Source organism: Symsagittifera roscoffensis, chromosome 6 (genome assembly GCF_963678635.1).
Source record: "Symsagittifera roscoffensis chromosome 6, txSymRosc1.1, whole genome shotgun sequence".
In the NCBI taxonomy this organism is placed as follows: domain Eukaryota; kingdom Metazoa; phylum Xenacoelomorpha; order Acoela; family Convolutidae; genus Symsagittifera; species Symsagittifera roscoffensis.
Window position 1 is genome coordinate 44,080,448 of NC_087067.1, and position 22,271 is coordinate 44,102,718.

The 22,271-nt window shown below is 35.2% G+C and overlaps 3 protein-coding genes across 6 annotated transcripts in view; 2 read left to right on the forward strand and 1 right to left on the reverse strand.

The window, feature by feature from the left end:
* LOC134847846 (ankyrin-1-like) overlaps nucleotides 1-22,271 on the reverse strand; it is a 287,174-nt gene that overhangs the window by 75,745 nt on the left and 189,158 nt on the right. The window lies entirely within an intron of this gene.
* Nucleotides 1-22,271, forward strand: part of LOC134847847 (transmembrane protein 135-like) — a 138,061-nt gene that overhangs the window by 65,045 nt on the left and 50,745 nt on the right. The gene's annotated exons all lie outside the window — the stretch shown is intronic.
* LOC134848220 (cGMP-dependent protein kinase 1-like) overlaps nucleotides 1-22,271 on the forward strand; it is a 57,526-nt gene that overhangs the window by 17,255 nt on the left and 18,000 nt on the right. For all 4 annotated transcript variants that reach the window (XM_063865601.1, XM_063865602.1, XM_063865604.1 and 1 more), the window contains one exon: nucleotides 11,747-12,250. In XM_063865601.1, the coding sequence (XP_063721671.1) occupies nucleotides 11,937-12,250 (314 nt within the window). In that variant the 5' untranslated portion in view covers nucleotides 11,747-11,936. The remainder of the gene's footprint in view (nucleotides 1-11,746; nucleotides 12,251-22,271) is intronic.

Consider the following 22,271-nt stretch of genomic DNA (forward strand, 5'->3'; position numbering starts at 1 on the left):
CAGTCTCTATCTAAGACGCAGCCACCGTTTTTAAATTGCCCGGAGACGAATTATCTTATTTGATAATTTAGCTTTCTTTTTTTTTCAAAAAATTTCTGTTATAATTTACATCGTTGACTAAGTAAGCAATGATGGTCTCGAAGTCGTATTATTGGTGAGTTTTTCTGTTCTGGAAAATATTGGAGATTATTGTTATTGCTGAGTAAAATGGAAATAGTTTGAAGATTGATTAGACTCGAAATGCAGAAAATGTGATATCCGCGTCCACTTACCCCAATTGTCGGTTCGAATGTAAAGCGTCCTATGGCATCTAAATCGGGAAATGCCTAGACAGCTTATTTATCATAAGTTAAGTCTGCGCGCTAGTTTTAAATTAGATTTTATCTACATCGGAAAAACACCATTCTTAGTTTAAATTCAGCGTTGTGAATCATGACAAAAATGACTAAATGAGATTCCAATTATTTCCTGCAACTATATCAGAAGTAGCCGATTGCTTTGCAAGTAGGACCGAATGTTTTGACCACAGTAATTATGGTAAAATAGCTGACATTTTTACACAAGCATAGCTTGTGTTATAGTATGAACTTTATTTTTTTTTCAACCTAAGTCGCAAATATTGTTGCCACAAAATTGTTGCCACAAATTGTTGCCACAAAATGTGTTCATATTGAAATTGTTCATTTTGATCCAGCTATTAAGTACAGCTAATGCTATGGATATTAACACAGACTATTATATTACAAATAGCACTTTAGCTTCAAGGTATCATGGTTCTGTAGCGTAGAGGTAGGGAAGGAGAACAGCAGCAAAATAAGAGGGTTCGAACCCGGACAAGGTCGGATTTTCTAATGAATTTTTTTCGTATACTAGTTAAAATGCGTCCGTTCTATAAATTGAGGCATGTTAGTTGGTAAATGTCTGTTTTCAAATTGACTGCTAATGCGCCATAATCGGCTTGCTTTACTTAGCAATTATGAAGACCTCCCAATTTTATACTTCCACAATTGTTGAGTGGTTGCAATAGCGTTAAAATAATGTCAACGGCTCTTGTTAGCGCTATTGTCGCCACTCATTTTTGCATTTTTCCAGCGCGCTTTTGTGAATAAAAAATAAGGAGACAAAGACAAAAAAATAAAGGGAAAAAGGGTTTTGCAATTTTCTGTGTTGATGTTTTTATGTCTTCAATCATTTTTTGAAAGTCTCATTACTATGTTCCGAGGACGTTAAGATATTTTTTATCTAGAAGAAGTTAGCTTGAATTGCCTCCATTGAACACGATTATAAACGATACGCTATTATACAAAACTGGTAAAAAGCGAGGGGTTAATTATCAAAATTAGGCAGTTTTCAAAACCCCATAACCTTACGAAAAATTGTCGCATGTGAAATACTGTTTCATTTTTGAGTTCAGGTTGGTATGAAAACATGAGCTAGGATAGTTTAAAAGTCTATATTGGTTTGTTTTTATAAACCACCCTCAAGCATAAGCATTCCGGAGCTTTCTTGGAAAGTAGGACCGATAAAAAGCCCAGCAATTAGGATATATAACTTTTCGTGACGGATTTCCTGTTACCTTTTTTTGGCGTTTTAAACTAAGTGCCCTCATTGCCTCGTGGTGTTTGTTGGTCAAATATTGAAGAAATTTATGATAGTCTGGGGAGATGGACCTATTATCTTGCACGACTATTATTTTGCTTTTTTTGAAAAGGGGGACTTTGTATTCGGGTGTGTTTTTATTTTTTTGTTTTCCTCGCAAAATCAGATATCTTTAACAATCATCGGACTGGGTCGAGTGATTTATCATAAGAAAGCTCTTCCAGTCGTGATTTGAAAAAATTGTCCCAGTGTCAAGAAAACCTGCTGTGTAATAGTTCAGTTTTAGTTCAATTTTCAGCGTTTAAAGCTAGCGAGCAGGCTTACTGTAAACAGATAACCAGTGAAAAAAAATTTTCATGCCCTGAAAATTCAGTTTTACACCAGTAAGTTAAGGTTTCGACGTTTTTTAGACACATTTTTTGACTTTTTAAATGGTTTTTTTGTCCTTGTCATTGTTCGAGTAAATCTGAAAAGGATTGTTTTTAAGAATTTTTCTGTAGTTTTTAAGAATATGGTCGGACCAGGGTACCACTTGGTCACTATTTTAGTGACCAGTCACTAATTGGTCACTATTTTTTAAATGGTCAATAAAAGTCACTATTTACAACGGTTTTTGGTGACGAACCCTAAAATTTTTCTAAAGGGGCCTTTGGCGCCATTATATACCAATATTGAGCGGGGAGCGCGCGCCAAAAAAAACGCAATTTTTTTTCAAAATTTTTCAAAAAGTGCCTGAAAACGACTTTTTATTCAAAATTAGACTTTTTAGTGTTTTGTTGGCAGGGCTTGAAAAATTAATTTGGTCGATCAAAAAAAAAGGTCGACAAAAAATTTGAAAAAATTGTAAAATTGTCATAGCCACTATTTTTCTCTCAAAAAAGTGGTCACCCTGGGTCGGACCATTTTTGTGGCCCTTGTATAGCAACTGGCTCTCTTTGTTCGTTATCGAAAGTTTATTTTAATTCAGAGTCAATGAATGTAGTGAAGACTCTTATATAGGTCTTGATGATTTATTGTTTTTTTTTCTTAAGGGAAATGACTTAAAGTGTGTTGACACTCGAGCTCGAATTTTTTGCGATTTCAATTTTGAATTATCTAAGCTTGCACTAAGCTACTAGCGCTATCAAATCGGAAAATAGATTTTTTTCATTTAAAAACTAGTTCAACAGAATCCCTTCAGTAATTGTACCTAGTTGTCCCAGAAATCTGAACTCAGACGTTAATTCGCGCATGTGTCGAAGAGGTAAAGCACCTGCCTACCCTACCAAGCCAAAGGTCAATGGTTTGAATCCGCCCAGGACCTGTTTTTCGTTAACTTTCTGAGCGTCAAAAAATGGCTATAGTGTTTCCGTTTGTCTGCTCATTTTGGTCGGCTTTTTGCCGCAGCACCAAGTTTGCTCAAAATTTAATAGTTTTATATTTAAATTCAAAATCGTTTCAATGTATTCCGGCTTTGGGCAATTAATTGAAATTTAGGGAACTGTTTTCAGTCGGGACCTGTTTTGTGGAAACTGAAATTTTTCGACTATTTTAGACTATTTATATCTGCTTATTTTTGTCGAATTAGTTCCTGCACAAATATTCCCTTTCTTTCAAGCATTACGAGATGAGAGCTATTTTTTAAAGTTTTTTTTATGGTGCAGGTAATTTTTTTCCTTTCAGCAGGTAATTTCTTTTGCTATTTTTGATCTTTCGATTGATTAGAAAGGTTTTTCAAGTTTTTTTGCAGTTTTTGTATTGTCTTTTCATCTGATTCAAACCAGATTCATTTATGGCGTTCGATTCCTGACCGGAGCCTTGTTTTTTTTATGTATGCAATTAAAATTTGTTATGGCAAACATTGATTTGTCGGATTTTTATTTGTCTGAACATATCTTTTGGCTTTAGTTGCCACATCACGGATGTTGCTTGTTCTGTAAACAATTTTCCTTGTAGTTGCAAGTGCAAGCGTTGTTACTTGTAGTTTCAGGGGACTTGAACTTTTTAAATTTTTAAAATAAATGTAGTTTTTTTTCGGTTCAACTGGTGGCTGTTCAAAGATTGTCGGCTAATGTTATTCCTTGAAGTTTCAGGAGGGACTTAAAGTTGAAATGTTTCTTTTTTTTATAGAATCTTTTTTTTCCAGCTCATTTTGTGTCTGCTCAAAGATTGTCGGCTTTGTTTCCTCTTTGTAAGATTTGTACCGTTGCGTTGCCTTATCATGATTTTTTTTGCTCTGTAAACAAATTTCATTGTTATTGCAAGTGCAAGTGTTGCTCATTGCAGTTCCAGGAGCATCTTTAATTAGCTCAACTTGTGTCTGCTCAAAGACTATCGGCTGTGTATCCTCCTCATAAGTTTTGTTTCATTTCTAATTTAATATTGAAATGTGTGGCTTGTTTGGCTAGAATGAACTTTCATCCAGACATACGAAAATTTAATGTTTGTTAGACCTAGATTTTTTGAAAGTTTTTGTCTTTCGTTTTTTGTCTTATGTTTTTTTTTGTATCGCAAGTGGTGCTGCAAAGCTGCGCTTTGTCTCTGTTTATCAAAAAGTGACAATCATTTATTGTTCTTGATCTTCAAAGAGCTTAAAGGGCATATAATTGTGTCTTTAAAATTCGAAAGCTGCGTTCATTGACTCTTTTCCAATTGTATGTTGGCTTTTTCAGTAGAATTTCTTCTCTGTACCGAAGCCTTAACCATTCAAGTTTTCTTTTGATATATTCGTAATCAAATAAGAGTAGCTCTGTTCTACTTTAAAAAACGTATGTTTTTTTAGGAATGATACACCCATTCTGATATTTCAAACTAGGAAACATAACCAGAAGGTCGTTTGCTTCAGAATTTCATTACTCAGTTTGCCTTGCATTCCATTAGTATACAATTACTTTTCGGGCTACCGTCATTTGGATTTTGATTAATGGTTTTTTGATTGATTTGAAATCCATGACCTAGCATTTTTGTAGTCGAATTTGTGTCTCTGTCAAAGGCTTCTTATACAAAACTTCTTTTGCTTCTGTGTTCATTTTTTTCATTGCATTTAGGGGTAGTTACTTGCAATAGCGCTTTTGTTCGAAGGCGCCTCAGTTTTATTGAGTTGACTAACGGTATTCGCATTTTGTTCTATTTTTGTTAAGGAACTATTGCGTAGGGTGTTTTTTTCACCCAATGTTGACTGCCTCAATTAAATTTTATAGAGGGTCAAGTGTGTTATCATTTAAAGCCAAGCCTTGTTGGTTTGGTAGTAATTCGATTCTAAAAAAATAGTAAACTGTCTATGTTCAGAAAAAAGGTCTAATCTTTTCCGATTTTCATACCAATTAACAATAATTGATGACAGTTAGCTCAATTTATTTGTATTACAATTTTTACGTAAGCAATATTTATCTCTCACTCTGCAGTTTATTACTTAATTTAATCGCCCTTCCCAAAAAATAGCTGAAACTTAAGAGAAAAACTTTTTGAATTTTTTTCGAATTTCTTGTAGTCGGAACATTCTGTGCTACTTGCGCAGCAGCTTATTATCCTTGTTACTCGTAAAAAGCATAACTGTTATTTGGCGAATCTTCATTATCAACAAATTCGCCAAGTTATTTGCAGTGAAAACTCGAATAAGTTATTTTTGGGTTAAACCCTTTTTTAAGTGTAATCTGGTTAGAGTGGGTAAATGTCACCGGGTTGGGTAAAGTATCGCAGAGCTAGGGAGTCTTTAAGTTCTTGAAGTGATACCTGAAATTAGAGGAAAATCCTTGTATAATTTTTTATTGCCTAGCTCGTATACTTTTTGATCTGGCTGATTATTGTCAGAGCCAGTTTGTTGATTTTCTTATAGCGGCGCCTCCTTAAAATCTTAGCCGTTGAGTTTTTTATAGCGGCTTCTCCTTAAAATCTAAGCGTCACACAACATCAAAAATGCTGCTTTTATTGAATTCTCAAGGGCCATAAGCGTCATCAATTCTCTGTGGTTTCATTGGTTGACCGAATTTAAGTCTCTTTGTTTCACCAGACTTGACTATAATTTTATTACTACCAACAACATCCCAATTTAAAATGTTCTCTTCATTTTCCAAGCGTCTCTATTTTCCGCTTTCAGAGTATTGTAACATTTTATGAAGATTATTTTCTTTTTCCTTAACATGTATATTCAGACACGGCGCCTAAGATTAAGTCCTTATCGTCTACTTTCTGGTGACATTGTAAAAATTGTTGTTTTAATTAGCAAATTGATAACGTTTTCATTTTTAATTTGAATTTCTATACAACATTTTATATCTAAATCTACAATTTATTTGACGGTTTTGCAGTTCAGCTAACTTTTTTTTCGTATGGGCCTATTATATATATTTTCTGAAATTAGTGGTGACATTCCATCTTTTTTTTGCATAAAAACCTGAGTAAACGAATGCAGTTTAAGTTGCTCAGAATGCTTATGAGAAACAATGCAAATGTCTGATCTTTATACCAGATAATTTGAATGCAGAGTTTGAATAGCTATAATGAGTGTGTTTTCATCAGTCTTAATCAGCTTTGATCTGTAGAACTCAGCAATTAATGAGCGAAAAATGCATCTTAAATCGGAGTATTCGAAGGTTTATGGTATCAAAATTTGTCTTATTTATAAAAATTTACCACAACTTATTATCTTACAGTGTTCTTTTTTCTTTTGCAAAGACTTCTCTCGCAAGCCTCGGGTGACTGATCATTTTTTAAGGCTCCATTCAAGTCATATTGCCTTTTTGATTTTGCAGATTTTAATGAGGTTCCTTGTTCCATTGTATTATTTTGAAAAGATCAGCTCTTAATCCATGCCTGGGAAGTTTGTATGCTCTTACGGCAGCTTCGCCTTTATCTGCAAGTTTGAAAACACTTTTTGGTTATTCTGATTTTTAAATTAGTGCTAGTCATTTTACATAAAAACCAGATGCGATGGTGGGAAGACGTTAACATTAAATCAAAAATTAGTAAACGAGTTTAAATGGAAGAACTTTTTTTGATAAAAATTTTAATAAGGATAGCCGGTTACTGCGCAAGTAGCACATAATGTTCCGACCATAGTTTTTAAAAAAATCTACGATTTTTTTTGAAATTAGTGTAGTTTTTATGCGTAGTGGTGATATAAGGCTCTGATCTATAAATTTAAAGTAGGAATATTCGATAGTCATAGTAATATAGGCAAACAGGATATTAGTTTTTGAAGAAGAATGACAAAAAATATCTCCAAAAACTAATTATAAATGTAAGTATAATTAAGCTATTGTAAACGACCTAAGTTAAGCTTAAATAAGCGTGCTCGCTCGCTTTACTTGCTCGGATTTATACGAAAAATCAAAAGCTTCAAACCAGTTTTTCTCGACACTGGGTAAACTTTTTCGAAATTTTTAAATGTCATTCGAATCACGACTGAAAGGGCTTTAATATGATATATCACAACTCTCTCTGATGATTATTCGTGGTAGCTGATTTTGCGTGGAAAACAAAATCAAATGAAAAACTAAAGCACACCCGAATACAAAGTTCCTCCCCATTTTTCAAATGGTCGGAACAATGCAATAAGTAAATACAACATGCACATACAATTGAATCTTTCACACCAATCGCAAGAAGTTAACATTAGTTTGAAAAGTGAAAAAGCTTTTTCATTGCAGTCTGAAATTAAGCAGACGTGTTTTTCTCGCTTTTCGGGAAGTTAATATCCTCCTCCTTAAAGCAGTTTGGAGGCGTTGGTGAAGGGAAGTTTTTAACTTGAGCTAGGAAATCTTGTTGAAAGTACTTTAAGAATTAAAATCACGGCTAAAAGGGTTTTACGACTCCCTAAAGACTTTTTGAGATGCTTGACATTGTATGAAAAATAACGACCTCCGCCTTAGTTACTTCACAATCTGTCACTTCGTGATCTGTGATAGTGATGAAACCACCAGCGGATTTGGGAGGGCTGACGCCCCCCCCCCCATCAGGGATTCGACCCCTGCCGACCCAAAGGGCCCCCTGTATACTATTTTGAGATACCCATTTTTGGCTGACTGGCCCCAAATTTTTTCTAATGGCGCTTTTGGCGCCAATATATACTTAATTTTCAGGGGAAGCGCGTGCCGAAAAAACGCGATTTTTTGGGCAAAATTTTCGAAATAAGTGCCTAAAAACGCCTTTTTTGGCCTGTTTTTATCAAAGTGGATGCGGCACAGAAAATTTATTCAGAATAGGGTCTTAATAGTGATTTGTAAGAGCTCGGAAAATCAATTTGGTCGGCCTAAAAAAGGGTCGACAAAATTGTCAATTTTTTTTTCGAAAATCCTGTATCTGTCCCTGCTGGAAAAATTGAAATGGATTGCGATCCAGTGGATTTGTTCTTATTAATGCTTACAACTTTTAATTTATTTCTCCGCCTTTTGTTTGGGTCCAGTTGGTTGAAGTGAATCTGATTCTCAAAAAAAAGTCGTGTGGGCATTTTTTTGTGAAATTTTGAATTGTTTTTGATAACTTTTTTCTTAGTTCTCTGTATGTGCGTGTTTTTCTTTTTGCCAAGCATTGAAGCTGGACATGTTTTGAGCTAATAGAAGATTATAGTTTGATATTTTTGAAATACTGAATAGGATGTTTTAATTTTTCTTTCCTTTTTTGTGTTAATTTTCTCTCTTATGTGAGTGCGTGATTGTCTTTCATTTTGCGAAGCTTTTGAGCTAAACGGAAATTTTTTGTTTGATATGTTTAGAATACTGAATCAGTTGTCTTCATTTTTTCTTTCTTACTTTCCTTGTTGTTTTTTTCTCTCTTTTGTGAGTGCGTGATTAACTTTTGTGTTCAGCTCAACATGTTTTGAGCTAATATGAAAATTTTAGTACGATTTGTTCAAAATACTGAATCGTTTTTTTTAATGTCTTTCTTCTCTTTTTTTTTGCTTATTTTTCTTTTCTCTCTTTTGTGAGTGCGTAGCTTTCGGGGGGTAGGAAACTAGACGACAATCAAATTTTTCTTAATCGTCTAAATGCACAAAGAGTTATTGTCAAAATTCCATTTTATTACGGTCGTCTAAATTGATTGTCGTCTGATTTCGTAGCCCCCCCCCCCATAGCTTTCATTTTGCGAAACATAAATCTCGACATGTTTTGGACTACGTAATTAGGTAAAATGGTTAAATTTGGCCTTTGATTTTATCCTTGAGTGACTTATCAAAGCACTAAAATTACGCTTATTTAACGGTTGTTTTCTCTGATAAGTTGTTGCTTTAAATGCTTCCGGCTTTAAGCTTTAAATGCTTCCGGTTCAACATTGGTGATATTTAGACGGCTTAAGTGTTTGAGTTAAATGAGTTGTTGGCTATGTGTTACAAAGCTCTTCACTGGCTTTGTCGAAACTTAAACTAATCCAAACTGTTGCCTTGTTGGATACGCTCTAGTGGTTTTGATTGATAATAGACGTAGACTATTTATTTGTTCTTTTTCTATGAAGCTGAACTGGTACAAGGTGGTTTCCCAGCGGGAAGTTTCCGTTTTGGATATACATTAGGTTGGAATTTTTGCATTAGTATATGCGTAGCTTACAAGAATGTCGGTAGTTTTGTGTCGCTAGCCTCAGGTTTCGCCATTTTTTGTACCTACATCTAACTACTCATGCAAAATATTCGCTCGTATAATATATCTTAAGCAACATCCGAGGAGTCACGTTTCAGTGTTTCGGACAGCGGGAAAATGTGCAAGTTCCCGATGTGACTAGCGTTTAAAGTCATTATTTTCAGGCTAGGTTTCTGTTAGGTTCTTCTGGGACTTGAATATTGAAAATGATATTTTGAATACTTCTGTCGTTTCGATAGGCTAGATTTCGAAGTGTTTTTCTGCTAAGCACATGTAGAATCCAATTAAAACGCAAGTCAGAGCCCCTACCGTGTAATTTGAATCTGCGCTTTTCCTTGCTTTCACTCTTTGTTTTCATAACTGATAAATCCCGCGTCCCCTAATGCAATTTCCGCTCTGCTGAAATGCGACGCAAAATAGCTCATTTTTGTGTAGTTGGTATGAAAATTAATCGCTGCTTTAATCCATTTCCAGTTTATTTTTATATGACTGATGTAGTTTTGCAATCAAATAAGAAGGGCTGTCCTTAGCGATCAGTCTGAAGCGATAAACCACCCTCGGTGAAGAATACTAATTGGATTGTAACAGACTTGTTACGGACGCGCTGGCAAATTCTATCCCTACAGTTATATTTTATCCTTGAAGACTTTCCATTATTTTTTTTGTTATTGAAGGGACTTTGTTTTGACCTTTCAACGTCAACATAAATGGCAGAAGACATTTGATCTTGCGCAACTAATTGAAGAACTAATTTTAGCGGCTTTGTTCGCGCCAATTTGATTTCAATTAGTGATTGTGATTTCCTGTTTCAATCCTTTTTAGGAACTGCTATTATTGCCCATTTTTCCTGCATTCTTAGGGCCGCACAAATTACTCAACCCAATATCAAAGTCAGCGGAAAGCGAAGCACTGGTTACCTCCTGTGTACATCCTTTCCTAGTTTTATTCACTCACTTTGGCTATTTTCTGTTGATCAATTTTTACCAACATTTTAATCTTTTCTTACCTTGACACCTTATATATTCTCCAGTTTTTCTTGCATTTTTTCATGTCACTTTTTGTGAAGTAAAGAAAGACACTTTTCGAACTCTGCTAGCATCATAAATGAAAGTTAGCACACAATTGTTGTCTTATCAATTGAAAAAAAAGTTGAAATTATAAATTATTTCGTTACATTGCTTGTGAAAATTGTCAGCCGTATTTGCTTGTAATGTAACAGACGTAGTAATAAATAGATAAAAGAAACATGTAAAAAATCGGTTTGTTTGTTAAGTCTGACTGTCACGCGAATTATTTTTACCGATTTTAAATTAAGATTAAGACGAAATACAAGCAATTACTGTTTTTAGATGATTAAAAACCATCGAAAAACAGTAAGAAGGTTCTTAACTTTTTTTAGCTCCGCCATTCCAAATTTTACAATTTTTGAAGCCCACTTGACGTTTTAGTCGATTTGATTTTCACTGCTTGAAAAAGTCGAGTTAAAATCATTGGTAAAAATAAAACAATTTTCACTGTTTCTAAGGGGGTTGGCTCATTTGTCGCTCTGCGATTTGACTAGCTGCATGTTTTGAAGCAGATTGATTCTTACATTGATTTCTGTCAAGTTTGTTTTTAACCGCGGTTCTCAAGTTCTCATTATAAGAAGAAAAAATAAAGTTCAAATACGATATCTTCGTCTCACATTTGCTATATAATTGATTATTTTTCAAATGCATTTTCTCTTCAAATACAGTATTTGAAGCAGTGTTTGAAGGCATACGGACAGCCTTCTTTCACCGTTTAATCTGCGCTCAGTATTTTATTTTAGTATTTTTTTACCCAAAATATAAAATAAGTTCAGTCTTTGTCCCGCTGAACAGTCATTTGGCCCACTAAAAAAAACTGTTCCCTATTATTACGGTTTTTCGAGGGTGAAGAGCCCACGGGTCAACAATATCAATCATATAAAAAATCTCAGTTCAGCGATGGTGGTTTAACAGCGGAGAAGTGGCTAAGTGTTCCAAGGAATTCCACCAAATCCCTCTATTTAAGAACTTAATCCATTCATTGGCCACTTTCTTTTTGCTCTAATTCGGCCTCTGCTGTAGATGGTATTAAATACAGAGGCTTTGACACACAGACTCTTCAGTTTGACTTTTCTTACCGCCCTTTAAACTCTCAAGCAGTCGAGGCTTGAGCTCAAATTTGAGCTAGAATTAATTGAGAGCGCTTCTGATTACATTAAAGGCTAATGGTTTTTTGATTTGCAGCAGATTTTTCCCGCTTTTGATTGACGTTGAAATTATTGTTTGTCTGCGTTATAGAAAAAATGATTTGCTCGTTTGTTCTAGCCATTATACAACAGAAATGTTTGTTATACCATTTTCCTCATTTCTGACTGGGAATTAACTGTTGTTTGTTACACCTGCCTGTTATTTGTAATACTTGAACCTGATTGTATCTCTAAGCCGACGGTCGATTAAATTCGCTGGATTTGTGTTGTATTGCTCTCGATTTTTGTTTAAAAAGTGTTGTCCATGTTAACATTTTACGATACCTGAGAGCTTTGATAGTTGCTTTGATTGAAACTTTAATCATATGGCCTCGTTCTTTAGATCAAAAGGCAAAAGTCGGAACAAGGATAAGGGTTCAAACGCAGAACCATTGGAGTTCACTAATCAGACAATTACCAAATCGTTCGACAATCTACTGCCCTACAACAGTTTGGTCATCTCCCCGTACGACACTGTAAACGTAGCCCCTGTCCCACCTTTTGAGCTAGAATACCCAGAAGACCCCGAAAACATGAGTTTGTCAGAGGCTAACACGATTATTAAGAAGCAGAAGTCTAGGATCGAAGACTTGGAGAGGGCGGTGAAGGAACGAGACGCGGAGATTGAGCAGCTGAAAGCGCATCTGGACATGACGAGGTCGGTGCTGAGTTTCCACGACTTGGAGCACAACAAGGATCCGAGTGTGGCGGGATCTCCGAATGCCGGTGTGGCAGGAGAGCCGAAAGCGAGTGTGTTCAAACAGAGAGGTATCGGAATATCGGCAGAGCCAACAGCCAATGTCAGTCTGAGTGAGATTAAGCTGATCAAGCACGAAAAGACAGCAAAGTAAGTGGATCTTTCTTGTTATTTCAATTGCAAAAATCAGCAGCCCTTAACTCTTTTGAGCTCATTCTTAATCTCTATCGTGAGTGCATATTGCATATAATATTTAAGAGCTATGAGGGTTTGCTCGGAGTGATTATTTGATATTTTGCCATGTTACGGAGACTAATTGATGGTCATTCAAGCTTTGCTTTATATCCATAGGAGGAAATGTGAAGTCTGTTGCAATGTGAAGTCTGTTGCCCTGTAAAACATTTTTCAAATTAGTTTCATTGAAGTATGAACCTTAATAGCAAGGCAAAGAGTGCCTTGTTTTATGAAAGACTTGATACAGCATGATGAAGTTTTTGCGTGAATGAGGTGTGAATTATTTTCTTTTCATTTCCCTCATAAAACAAGTTTTTCATAAAACAGTCAAATAACTTCATTTCATCATTTACTATATTTAAAGTATCTGAACAACTTTTAATTCGTGTCAATCGTAATGTACGACAGCGATAGTTCTGACGACGTCATCCCTCTGTTGTCCGAACTTGACACTCCGAAAGATCAGTTTAGTGATTTGGGCAAAGAATACAAAACTAAAGCTATTAATGATGGCCAAGTTCGCAAGCTGAAGAAAGCTAAAAAGGCATATATCAACGACCAGGAGTTTGGAAAAGGATTTTTCGACTTCAATTTTATCAATGAGCCCTATGTAAGCCCTCATTACGCCGATGGTTTGAAGTTTCAATCCGTTCATCAGAAATATTTTGACATTTTGGATCAAGAAGCAGCAAAAGTGGAAATCAAACAAAAAACGCTGTAGATACTTTTCGGTTTTGATCCGGTTTTTACAGACGAAAATTTGTGACTGGCTAATGCAATAAAAACGTAGTTTCTGCATTCGATAGGCATTCATAAAACTGTCAAAAAGCATTTTGATCAACAATCAGTTAATTAAAAACGTAATCGTAGTTACGTAAAATATTGATCGTTCAAGCTTTTAATCATTTGAATGACTTAAACTCGTAACTGTGGTACGAAAAAAAACGTGTTTGGACCGAATTGAAGAGTTCTACTGTGTTTTGACTGAATTAAAGAATCGGTGCTGGTCAGAAGCATTACGATGACGATGATGAGTTTGATGCAGACGACGGTAAAATCCGCCACTGGTTATCGATAACAGATGCATGTTGCAAAGATCCATGCTCATGTACGAATATTTGTTGCACTGCGTGCAATATTCTAGACATTATCAGAATGAGTAGAAGAAAAGCGATATTGGTCGCAGGTTTTGTGGTATTCGTCATAACGACTCTGGGTGTTGTAGGTACAAGTATTTCTCGTCGGTCGGCTTAAGGTTTTTTTTAATTGGAGAATTTTTCTCGGTAGACTCTGAATTTCTCTAATTACAGTTCGTCCAGCTCAGTATCAATATTTGAACTCAACCCGAAAAAAAATGTCTTTCTTTGTAATTGGTAGTCTCTTGTTACTACAATAGTGGACAAAATCAACGCAAGCGATCTTTTTTCAATGATTTATAAATCACTTAAAATAATTGGATTTTTGGTAGCTAATAGCGTATAGGATCAACGTCAGCCAGCATAATTTTGACCTGGCTTTGAATCAATTTTTATCAAACTAGCCGGAAAATTTCTATCATAGATATTGTAGTGCCGATTTCGTAGTTCGTCACCTTTGCGGAATTAGCCGAAACTTTTAAAGTTTTCTTTCAGCTGGTCACAGACATGTTCAATAGGAGGTAAATATGGCGAAACAAGAGGCTAGGAAGAACCCTAACTCGTTTTCTTCGCAAGTATTGTTCGTCAGCATGGGGCGTTGCATTATCTTTTTAAAAAATCCAATTTTCAGGGTACTGTCGCATAAATGGCACTACTTTGGTTCTCAGATGTTCTTTTATGTACCGTTGGCGGTTCAGTTTTTTCTTCAAGGAAGACTAAATTGGTTCAAAACTTTACAGTGATATCGTCAAAAACAATAAAGCCGGTTTCTTTAACTCTGATCTTTTTGCATTACGTTCATTTTTTGGTATCAGGTTTTTGGTAATTGATGAATTTAAGTCCTATCATACCGGAAGCAGAAACAAATTTCGTCTAAGTGAAAATTCCCTTCCTTGTCTGTTTCAGTGCAAAGTTTTGGTGGCAAAAAGTTTCCATGTTTTTGGCGTGGTTTAGACACAAATAGTCTTGGGGTCTGTAGCTTTTCAAACCCTGTTTTTTTTTTGATAATATTCGGGTGACAGTTTTTTGGCTTATTAAGAGTAATGAACGCAGTGAAGTTTCCTATATAGGTCTCTCTTTTTTTGTTTTTTATTCCAGGAAAAGTCTTAAAAGTCTCTAATAACTACAGATGTGCATTCATACATACTGATGCATTGATTAATACACTTAAGTATATATACACTTTTTCAGTTCAATTGAATTTCATCTGCTGAATGTGACGTCAATAGTACTCTCTAAATATGAACGTGGAAATGGCGAGAAAAAACGTGAACGATTTCTAGTTTCGAACGTGGAATGTAATTTTTAGATTTCCAGCGGAATAAAAACTTTGCCTGTTGATCCAGTTTTCTCAAGTTGGGTTAATATTATCAAAAAAGCACCAATCATAAATCGTTCTAGAAAATTGAAGAGCTTAAAGGGCATCCATTTTTTTTTCTTTTCAGTTCAAAAGTTGAGATTTTTTCAAGAAAGTCTTTTTTTTGTAGATTTACTTGCGTTCATTACTCTTTTCCAATCTTCGATTGGCGATATTATGCCTGTAAATTTCATGTTTGACCATTGTTAAAAGTATGTCTGCCAAAAACTCTCGAAAAGTTTGTGTTTCTTTGTCTTGTGGTTTTTTCGTGATGCGCCTTCCCTGGTCAGTTTGCAACAGTGCCAGATAAAATACATGTTTGGCGAGTTTTTTTGAAATGTTCGTTTTCGGCATCGAAAAACTAGTCAATTTTCTTCGAAAGTTGCTAAAAAAATTTAATCGGTTTATTTATGGTTTTTTGATGTTCAAAAACGTGGAGCGCTTGGGCAAATTGTTAATTTCCCCTGCAAATTCTAAGTTCTTCGTAAAAGTCAAGCTGCACTTATTTTTGTCCATTAGTGTATGATGGTTGTCTGAAGTCCAATTTTGATTGATTATTTTCGACCAATTTTTGGTGGATTTTATTTTTATTTTGACCAACTCTCGAAGAGTGTAGAGCCGAGATGGGACTATGGATGAAGGTTCGTTTTTTAATTTTTTCCTGCCAATTTTGACCACCTCAAGTGAAACATTACGGGTCAGTTGCGGCATCGTTGTAAAGCTCTTTTAATTGTGTTTCGGATTCAAAAATTTCCAACAATTTTTTCAATGTCAAAAATTAATCTGAATATTTTCAGTTTTCCACTAAATTAGACGAAATTTGCTGAGAAGTTGATATTTCTACTAGAATATCAATTTCACCAGCTTTATTTGTCGGAAAGTTCTAACGATATTCCGTAACGTTGTATTACTATAGCATGTGATCTTTCTTTCTTCATTTACTTCAATCGAATTTCCAGAAAATAAATTAGGAAATTTAGACAACCAAATACTAGAGATTTAAATTTTTTCAAATAAATTTCTATTACTTTCTATAAAGTTTTTTTTTTGTTTTTTCCTAACTTTGTTCAGAAATTTCTATGCTGTAGTACGAAATTTATTGCCCATTAGTTTTATCAATATGACAAATTTTAAACCCCATAACTTTATAAAACGTCATAGTATGAAACAGCATATATTGTGCAAGAAAAAATGTGTAGTTCGAATTTCCTGTTATTTATATTAGTAAGTGAAAGTTAAGCTGGGTGAAAAACTGCAAGAACGAGAACTCAATTTTTTGTATTTTTGTTTTATCCCCAGATTTTGTGCGTTTAGATGTACCTGTTTTCCATGTTTTTAAGTAATTTTGAGTAGCTTGATTTCTGTTAGTGCCTCTCTTTGTTCCCTTTGGAGTGTACTTTGGAATGGGAGCATATCAAGTTGGGTATTCGATAAGCCATAATGATCATACGCAAGCCGATGCTCATCATCATCACGAGCATGAAAAGCGACTATTTTCAATCCGAAATCTGTTCAACAGTTTCCATTTCGAAGGTGAAGACGCTATTTTAAATATTGATCCGAAATAGATAAATGATTTTATAATTTCAGTCTTTCTTCATTTCTAATTCACATAATAAGCTAGCTATCAGCATTGAAAAGGATATTTGCACTACGATATATCTCTAGATTAGGAAATTCCACTTCCGGATAATCTCTTAATATCTTCCCAGTCGATAAGATGAATGAGTTGAACTCAGGGAATGGCAATTTATCAGAAGTACTGAAAAGCAGAAAAAACTAATTCAGCATACTAGTAACTCGAAACTAAATACGTAGAAATTTGAAGAAGTTTCTATTGTTAAATGAATGACGCTTTTGCTTGACAATGATGCACAGAATATCTGTGAATTTGAAGTGAAGCGACGACTATTTTTTCCAGGATTGTTGGACTTTTTTAATGCTTGCCACCATCAAGCGTTATGAGTTTAAAAATTTTTTTGTCCGTGCTTCTACATTTTATAGCGAATTAAATTTTAAATTGAAGCAGAGAAATCTGTATCGACCATTAAAAAGTATTTTTGTGGAGATTATCTTGATTTCTATAGATTTTTCGGATCAATATTAGGTGAACCCAACATTGAGCTTAAAGTGAGACTTGAAGTTAGCACCCATGCAACAACAACGGTTCGAAAACAACACAACAATTTACTTACTAGCAGTTAGCTTCTGAATATTTGTTTCTTTAGTGTCAATGAACTCAGTGAAGACACTTACATAGGTCGTGGGGATTTTTTTTCGGTTTCCAGGAAAGCTTCAAAAGTTTTTCACGCTCAATGTGGTTTGTTTGCGGTTTGACTATTTACGCTGTTTTTATTTCTTTTTTATATTCATTTCAAATATAATGGGCGACATGGAAAGCGCATCAGTGAGATAAGATATGAGTTAATTTTTTTCGACCAAGTAAAAATGGTTGCGTTTTCAATGTTCCTCAGTATATTTTGCTGAAAGGAAGACAAATTACGCACTTGAATTACGAAATTTCTATTGGCGCAAACGTGACTGCCTTTTAGCTTCAAAAAAGTATTTTAAGTGTCTCCTTTTTGTATTTTTTTGAGATGTCGATTTTGGTCTGAATGACCCTAAAACATATAGTAATATTGATTGTGGAGCGCGTGCCGAAAAAAACACGATTTTTAAGTTTTCCAAAAAGTGCCTAAAAACGCCTTTTTGGCTTGTTTTTTCAAAAATTTGTAGATAATTAAGTCGGTTTTCTCTCAACTTAGAGGCTCTCTTTTCCATTCCTGTCTGGTAGCTTGCAATGCTGTTTTTGTGGTATCGCAAGTGATGCGAACCTCCGCTTCGCCTCTGTGTTAAGAAAGTTAAGAAGTCAATACTTTTTCATCCGTTGCTTAGCAGTGTTTCAGAATTTATTTCAGAGCCTCAGTTAAAGATATCGATTAAAGATCAAAAAGTTTTATCTAAAGATATTCTTGAAATTCTGAGTTTGTTAAAAAATCAATCATTTGGTTTTTGGTCTCCTCATTTCTTTGACACATTTTCAACTGTTTTTGGCAGTTTTGTAAGAATTTATTTCCGAGCCTCATTTAAAAATATTGATAAGGTCGATATTGAAGTCGATAAGGTTAAACGATAGTTGAATCCAAAAAGTGGATCAGAATTAGAATTGATTGAAAGAAATGGGTTGTTTGTGAAACAGTCGGCCACTACAGAATCGACCACAACCGCACCTCCACCGGCTTACGACTTGAACACCTCGGATGGGCAGTTAATATTCGGTTTCATGATTGCTCTTTGCCTTCTGACACTTGTGTGTTGTGTGCTTTTGAGTGTCGCCAGGAAAAAATTTCGCGAAAGTTTCAATATCGACCCCAACCACTCGATTATCACTGACTTTTGTGTTATGTGTTTCTGCACCAGCTGTGCCGTTAAGCAGATGCAGTTCAAAGCTGACCATTTTAGAAAGGAATTGATCGATGTTTGAAGAGAACATGAAACTTACTAAGGCGTTGGGAAAATTCGAAATTATTTGTGATGCGTTTATTTTTGTTTTCTTTTTTGTTTTGCTCTTTCTGAAATCAATAAAATTCTTCTTAATAGCTTGTTGGTTAGTAGTGGTTTGATACATTTAGCGATGTTTTTAACTATCGCCTTCCATCTTCTATAATATTTGAAAGGTACCACAGGTGGGGGGGGGGCTGGGGGTGGTGCTTAAAAATGAAATGACATTGCTTTGTATTGGTGTAATTTGCAGACACGGGCTTAGTGGAGAGGAGAAAAATTACATGATCATGATTCAGAACCAAACCGCTTTAAGTAGAAGGCGGCTACTGTTCAATTATAGTACAATTGTCTGGTCATAGTTCTTCTTCAGAAACTTCAATAATTCGTTTGAAAGAAAATGATATTTAGGGTGGGGTGAGGCGAAGTGAATCGTGAATAGTTTGTCACTTGCAGCTTAGACAAGAATGGACGGTTGATGTGCAATAGTTCACAGTTCCAACCTCACAAGTCAACTTATATTGAATACAAATCTGATCAAATAGTTTATTGCTTATGTCTAGTATATTTTTACACGTCTTTGAACTTGTTTTAGTTCAATTCAAATGCGTTCGCTAAAAGGAAGCCATTTAAGCTTTCCTATTACCAAATTGCAATTTGCGTAAAAACGCAAATGAATTTTAGCTTCTTCAGTGTGTTTAAGCTTTTAAATCGCCAAGCGGAACAAAATATAATCTACTGATCTTTTTTTCCCTTATTGGGCTCATTGGGAGGACAAATGGGGTATTTTTAAATCGCAAACGGATTCCGCAGCAAGGCTTTGTTGTGGAATCAGCAACAATTTTTCTTTGATCTTTGGTGTTTTGGAATTCAAAGATATGGCTTACACATCTGAGATTTTTTTGATGTTTGGATATTGCGGATTTCGCGATACAATAAATGTGTCGACAAAATATACTTAGCACATATTTGTTGGGAATTGCAACAATTCGTTAAGTCGGTTTCCTTAAACAACATTTTGAAGGGTTGTCTCGGGATTATAGAGTCACACAGACTGGGCGGTGCTATTATGATGAAAGAAAATTGCCTCGTAGTGTTGGTTTTTGGAAAGTAAAATGGTAGAAAGTAAAATAGTTAGTTCTAATAATAATGTTGTATACTATTTAAAACCAGGGGCGGACGTCCCCCCCCCCCCTCAGGGATTCGACCCCCTGTCGACCCAAAGGGTCCCCCTTTGGTACTTGTTAAGAAATCAATTTTTGGCCGACCGACCATAAAATTTTTCTAAAGGCGCCTTTGGCGCCAGTATATACTAATTTTGAGGGGGGAGCGCGCGCCGAAAAAACGCGATTTTTTGGTCAACGTTTTTAAACAGTTTTTTCAAAATTTTGCCTGCGGCGCAGAAAATTTGGCCAAAACAGGGACTAAAACGTGCGGTTCCCCCCTTTTTAACTCTAAACAACTTAACACCAAAATGAAATGGCCTTGCCAATATTTTCAATGAATCATTCCAAAATGAACCAAAAACAAGCAATAGTTCAATGAACTTCAAAAGCCCGCAAATAATTAGACGTCTTTTGACTAATATGGCCTGATTTTCTAGACATTTTCAGCCGGTATAGAAATTTAAAAAAGGTTTAACCAATGCCAAAAGCCTTAAAGTCATTATTTTTAGAATCATTCTCGAACTTAAACTTATGACCTGATCGCTTTGTCAGCTTTTTTTGAACTGTTGGCACATAAACGCAAAGCTAAAGGGTTTGCCAGCCCCTAGTCCCAACCTAGCATCCCGAAAATAAGGGCGATTGTCCTGGGAATAAATTGCTAAGGCACGAGTCATGTTCTTGCGTTTAGTTACGTTTCCGGGAGTCTGCAAGGAAACGTCTTTTCAAAAAAAGCTGACATAAATTTCAGTAGGATTAAAATTTGAAATTTAATAATACGAAAGAATAAACAAAAATGAAATAAAATTTACAATGGTTTAGCACAAACTAGATAACGCTCTGAAAAAGTACAGATCAGTTTTGTCTTCGTAAACGGACATTATGTTTTGTACTCTTTCATTCAATACTCGATACTTTTTCTTTTTTGTGAACTTATGGCCACTCGATGCATCAAAAAAGTTGAGTTTTTGTACGGAAGCGTCTTTTTGCAGGCTACCCACCACTTTCCACATATTTGGGTGGGCTCCGCTGAAATAGGATTGAATCCCGAAATGCCATCCCTCGACAGCATTTGTTGTTCGAGCAATCCCCATCACGGCCGCATCTCGCTGGTTCCAAAGGGAGGGTGGGAATGAAACTTCACGGTTTGGCACCAAGCTTTTTATATAAGTAGAGCCGAAGTACAGACACAACTCGTCAATTTTCTCTATTTTCTCGGGTTCTAAGCAATTTCTGTCGCATACATTTTGAATTTCTTGAACAATCATGTCATAGGAATCGCCGATCTTTTCTTTTTTTTCAAATGCAAGGGATGGCAGCATTTTTAAAGCCAGCGCTAATTCGTGATTTGTTTCGTAGGTCACTTTCAGACCCAATTCATTAATTTTTCTCATGTAACTCTGGGAGAGATGAAAAAAAACAACCCGATAAATGTGCTTCGGGGAATGTTTTTTGGAAGGACTGAAGAGCAGCTTGCTCAAAATCTAACAACATTTTTTCAGGCCGGCAGTTGGGTGCTAAATCAATTAACGCCTGCAACTGCAACAGTCGGGGTAAATCTCTCGCTGAGATCTTTTATATGCTTTATGACATTTCGGGCCTCCGATTTTCCCGCTGAAATGTCGTGGTCATGCTCTCCACGCGTCTCGATTAATTCGTTATTTTCAGTAATGGCAGTTGCTCGATATTTATGTGTTTGATATTTTGAGCAAATCCTGTTTTCTGTAAACTTATTTTTTCGCTTGAAATAAAATTCATGGCCGGACGCTATAAGAATTGGCTTGTTTTTAGATGAAACTGTGAACTCGAAAGAAGACTCAATCATAATGTGTTTCTTGTGTTTGCGTTTGTTTATCACTTGAATAAAGTATAAAGTGACTGTCAGAATTTAATTTTTGTCAGAATTTTTACGGCAAATTGTTTTGAATTAGCACAAGCAGCTTTTTTAGTAATCATAAAGGTTTAGCGAAAAGTCTAATTGAAAATAAATTACAAACCTGTAGATAAGAGTCTTAAGTAAATTGGTAAGACTCCTTTTAGCATGTATAACTAAGATAAACAAAGTTTTTCATTATGGTGCGTGTGTTAATTGCAGGATTAACTTTGGTGTGATAAGAGTTAAGATAAGGAATTCATAAAGCATTAATTTTAATAGTGAAATGACTAGGTGTTAAAATGTACTGTGTTAAACTGGAAAATAGGAGTTATATTGTTGTCGATTTAAATTGTTTAGTAGTGAAATGACTAAGTTTTAAAATGTACGGTGTTAAATTGTATGTCATTAAATTGTAGGACACCAAACGTGCTTAGGGAGAGCTTGAAAAATCAATTCGGTCGATCTAAAAAAAAAGGTCGACAAATTTTTTGAAAATCCGCCACCCCCCCCCTCGAGAAAATCCTAGATCCGCCCGTTTAAAACTATCATTTTTTTTCGATTTCCTTAGGTTCATGAAAACTTTTACATGGGTTACTCGATTCGGCCATGACCTGTTTTTTTCAACGGGCAATTTTCCTCATGACAAAAAATCTTGGTCTGACTTTCGTTTGTCTGCTTATCTTCTGTCGGCTTAGCTACCAGAGCACGGAATTTGCCTATAATTTGAGCAGTTTTACTAAAAATGAAGAAATTTTCTATCGTTTTTGGTTATTTGCAAGTAGTTGCGCCTGACTTTTAAACATTTTTGAAATTTTTCAATTTAAACATTTTTGAAATTATGGTTGTTTCTGATCGCAATAATTAAAAAGATCTATATGCCAGAACTACAGCGTAAAAAAGAGAT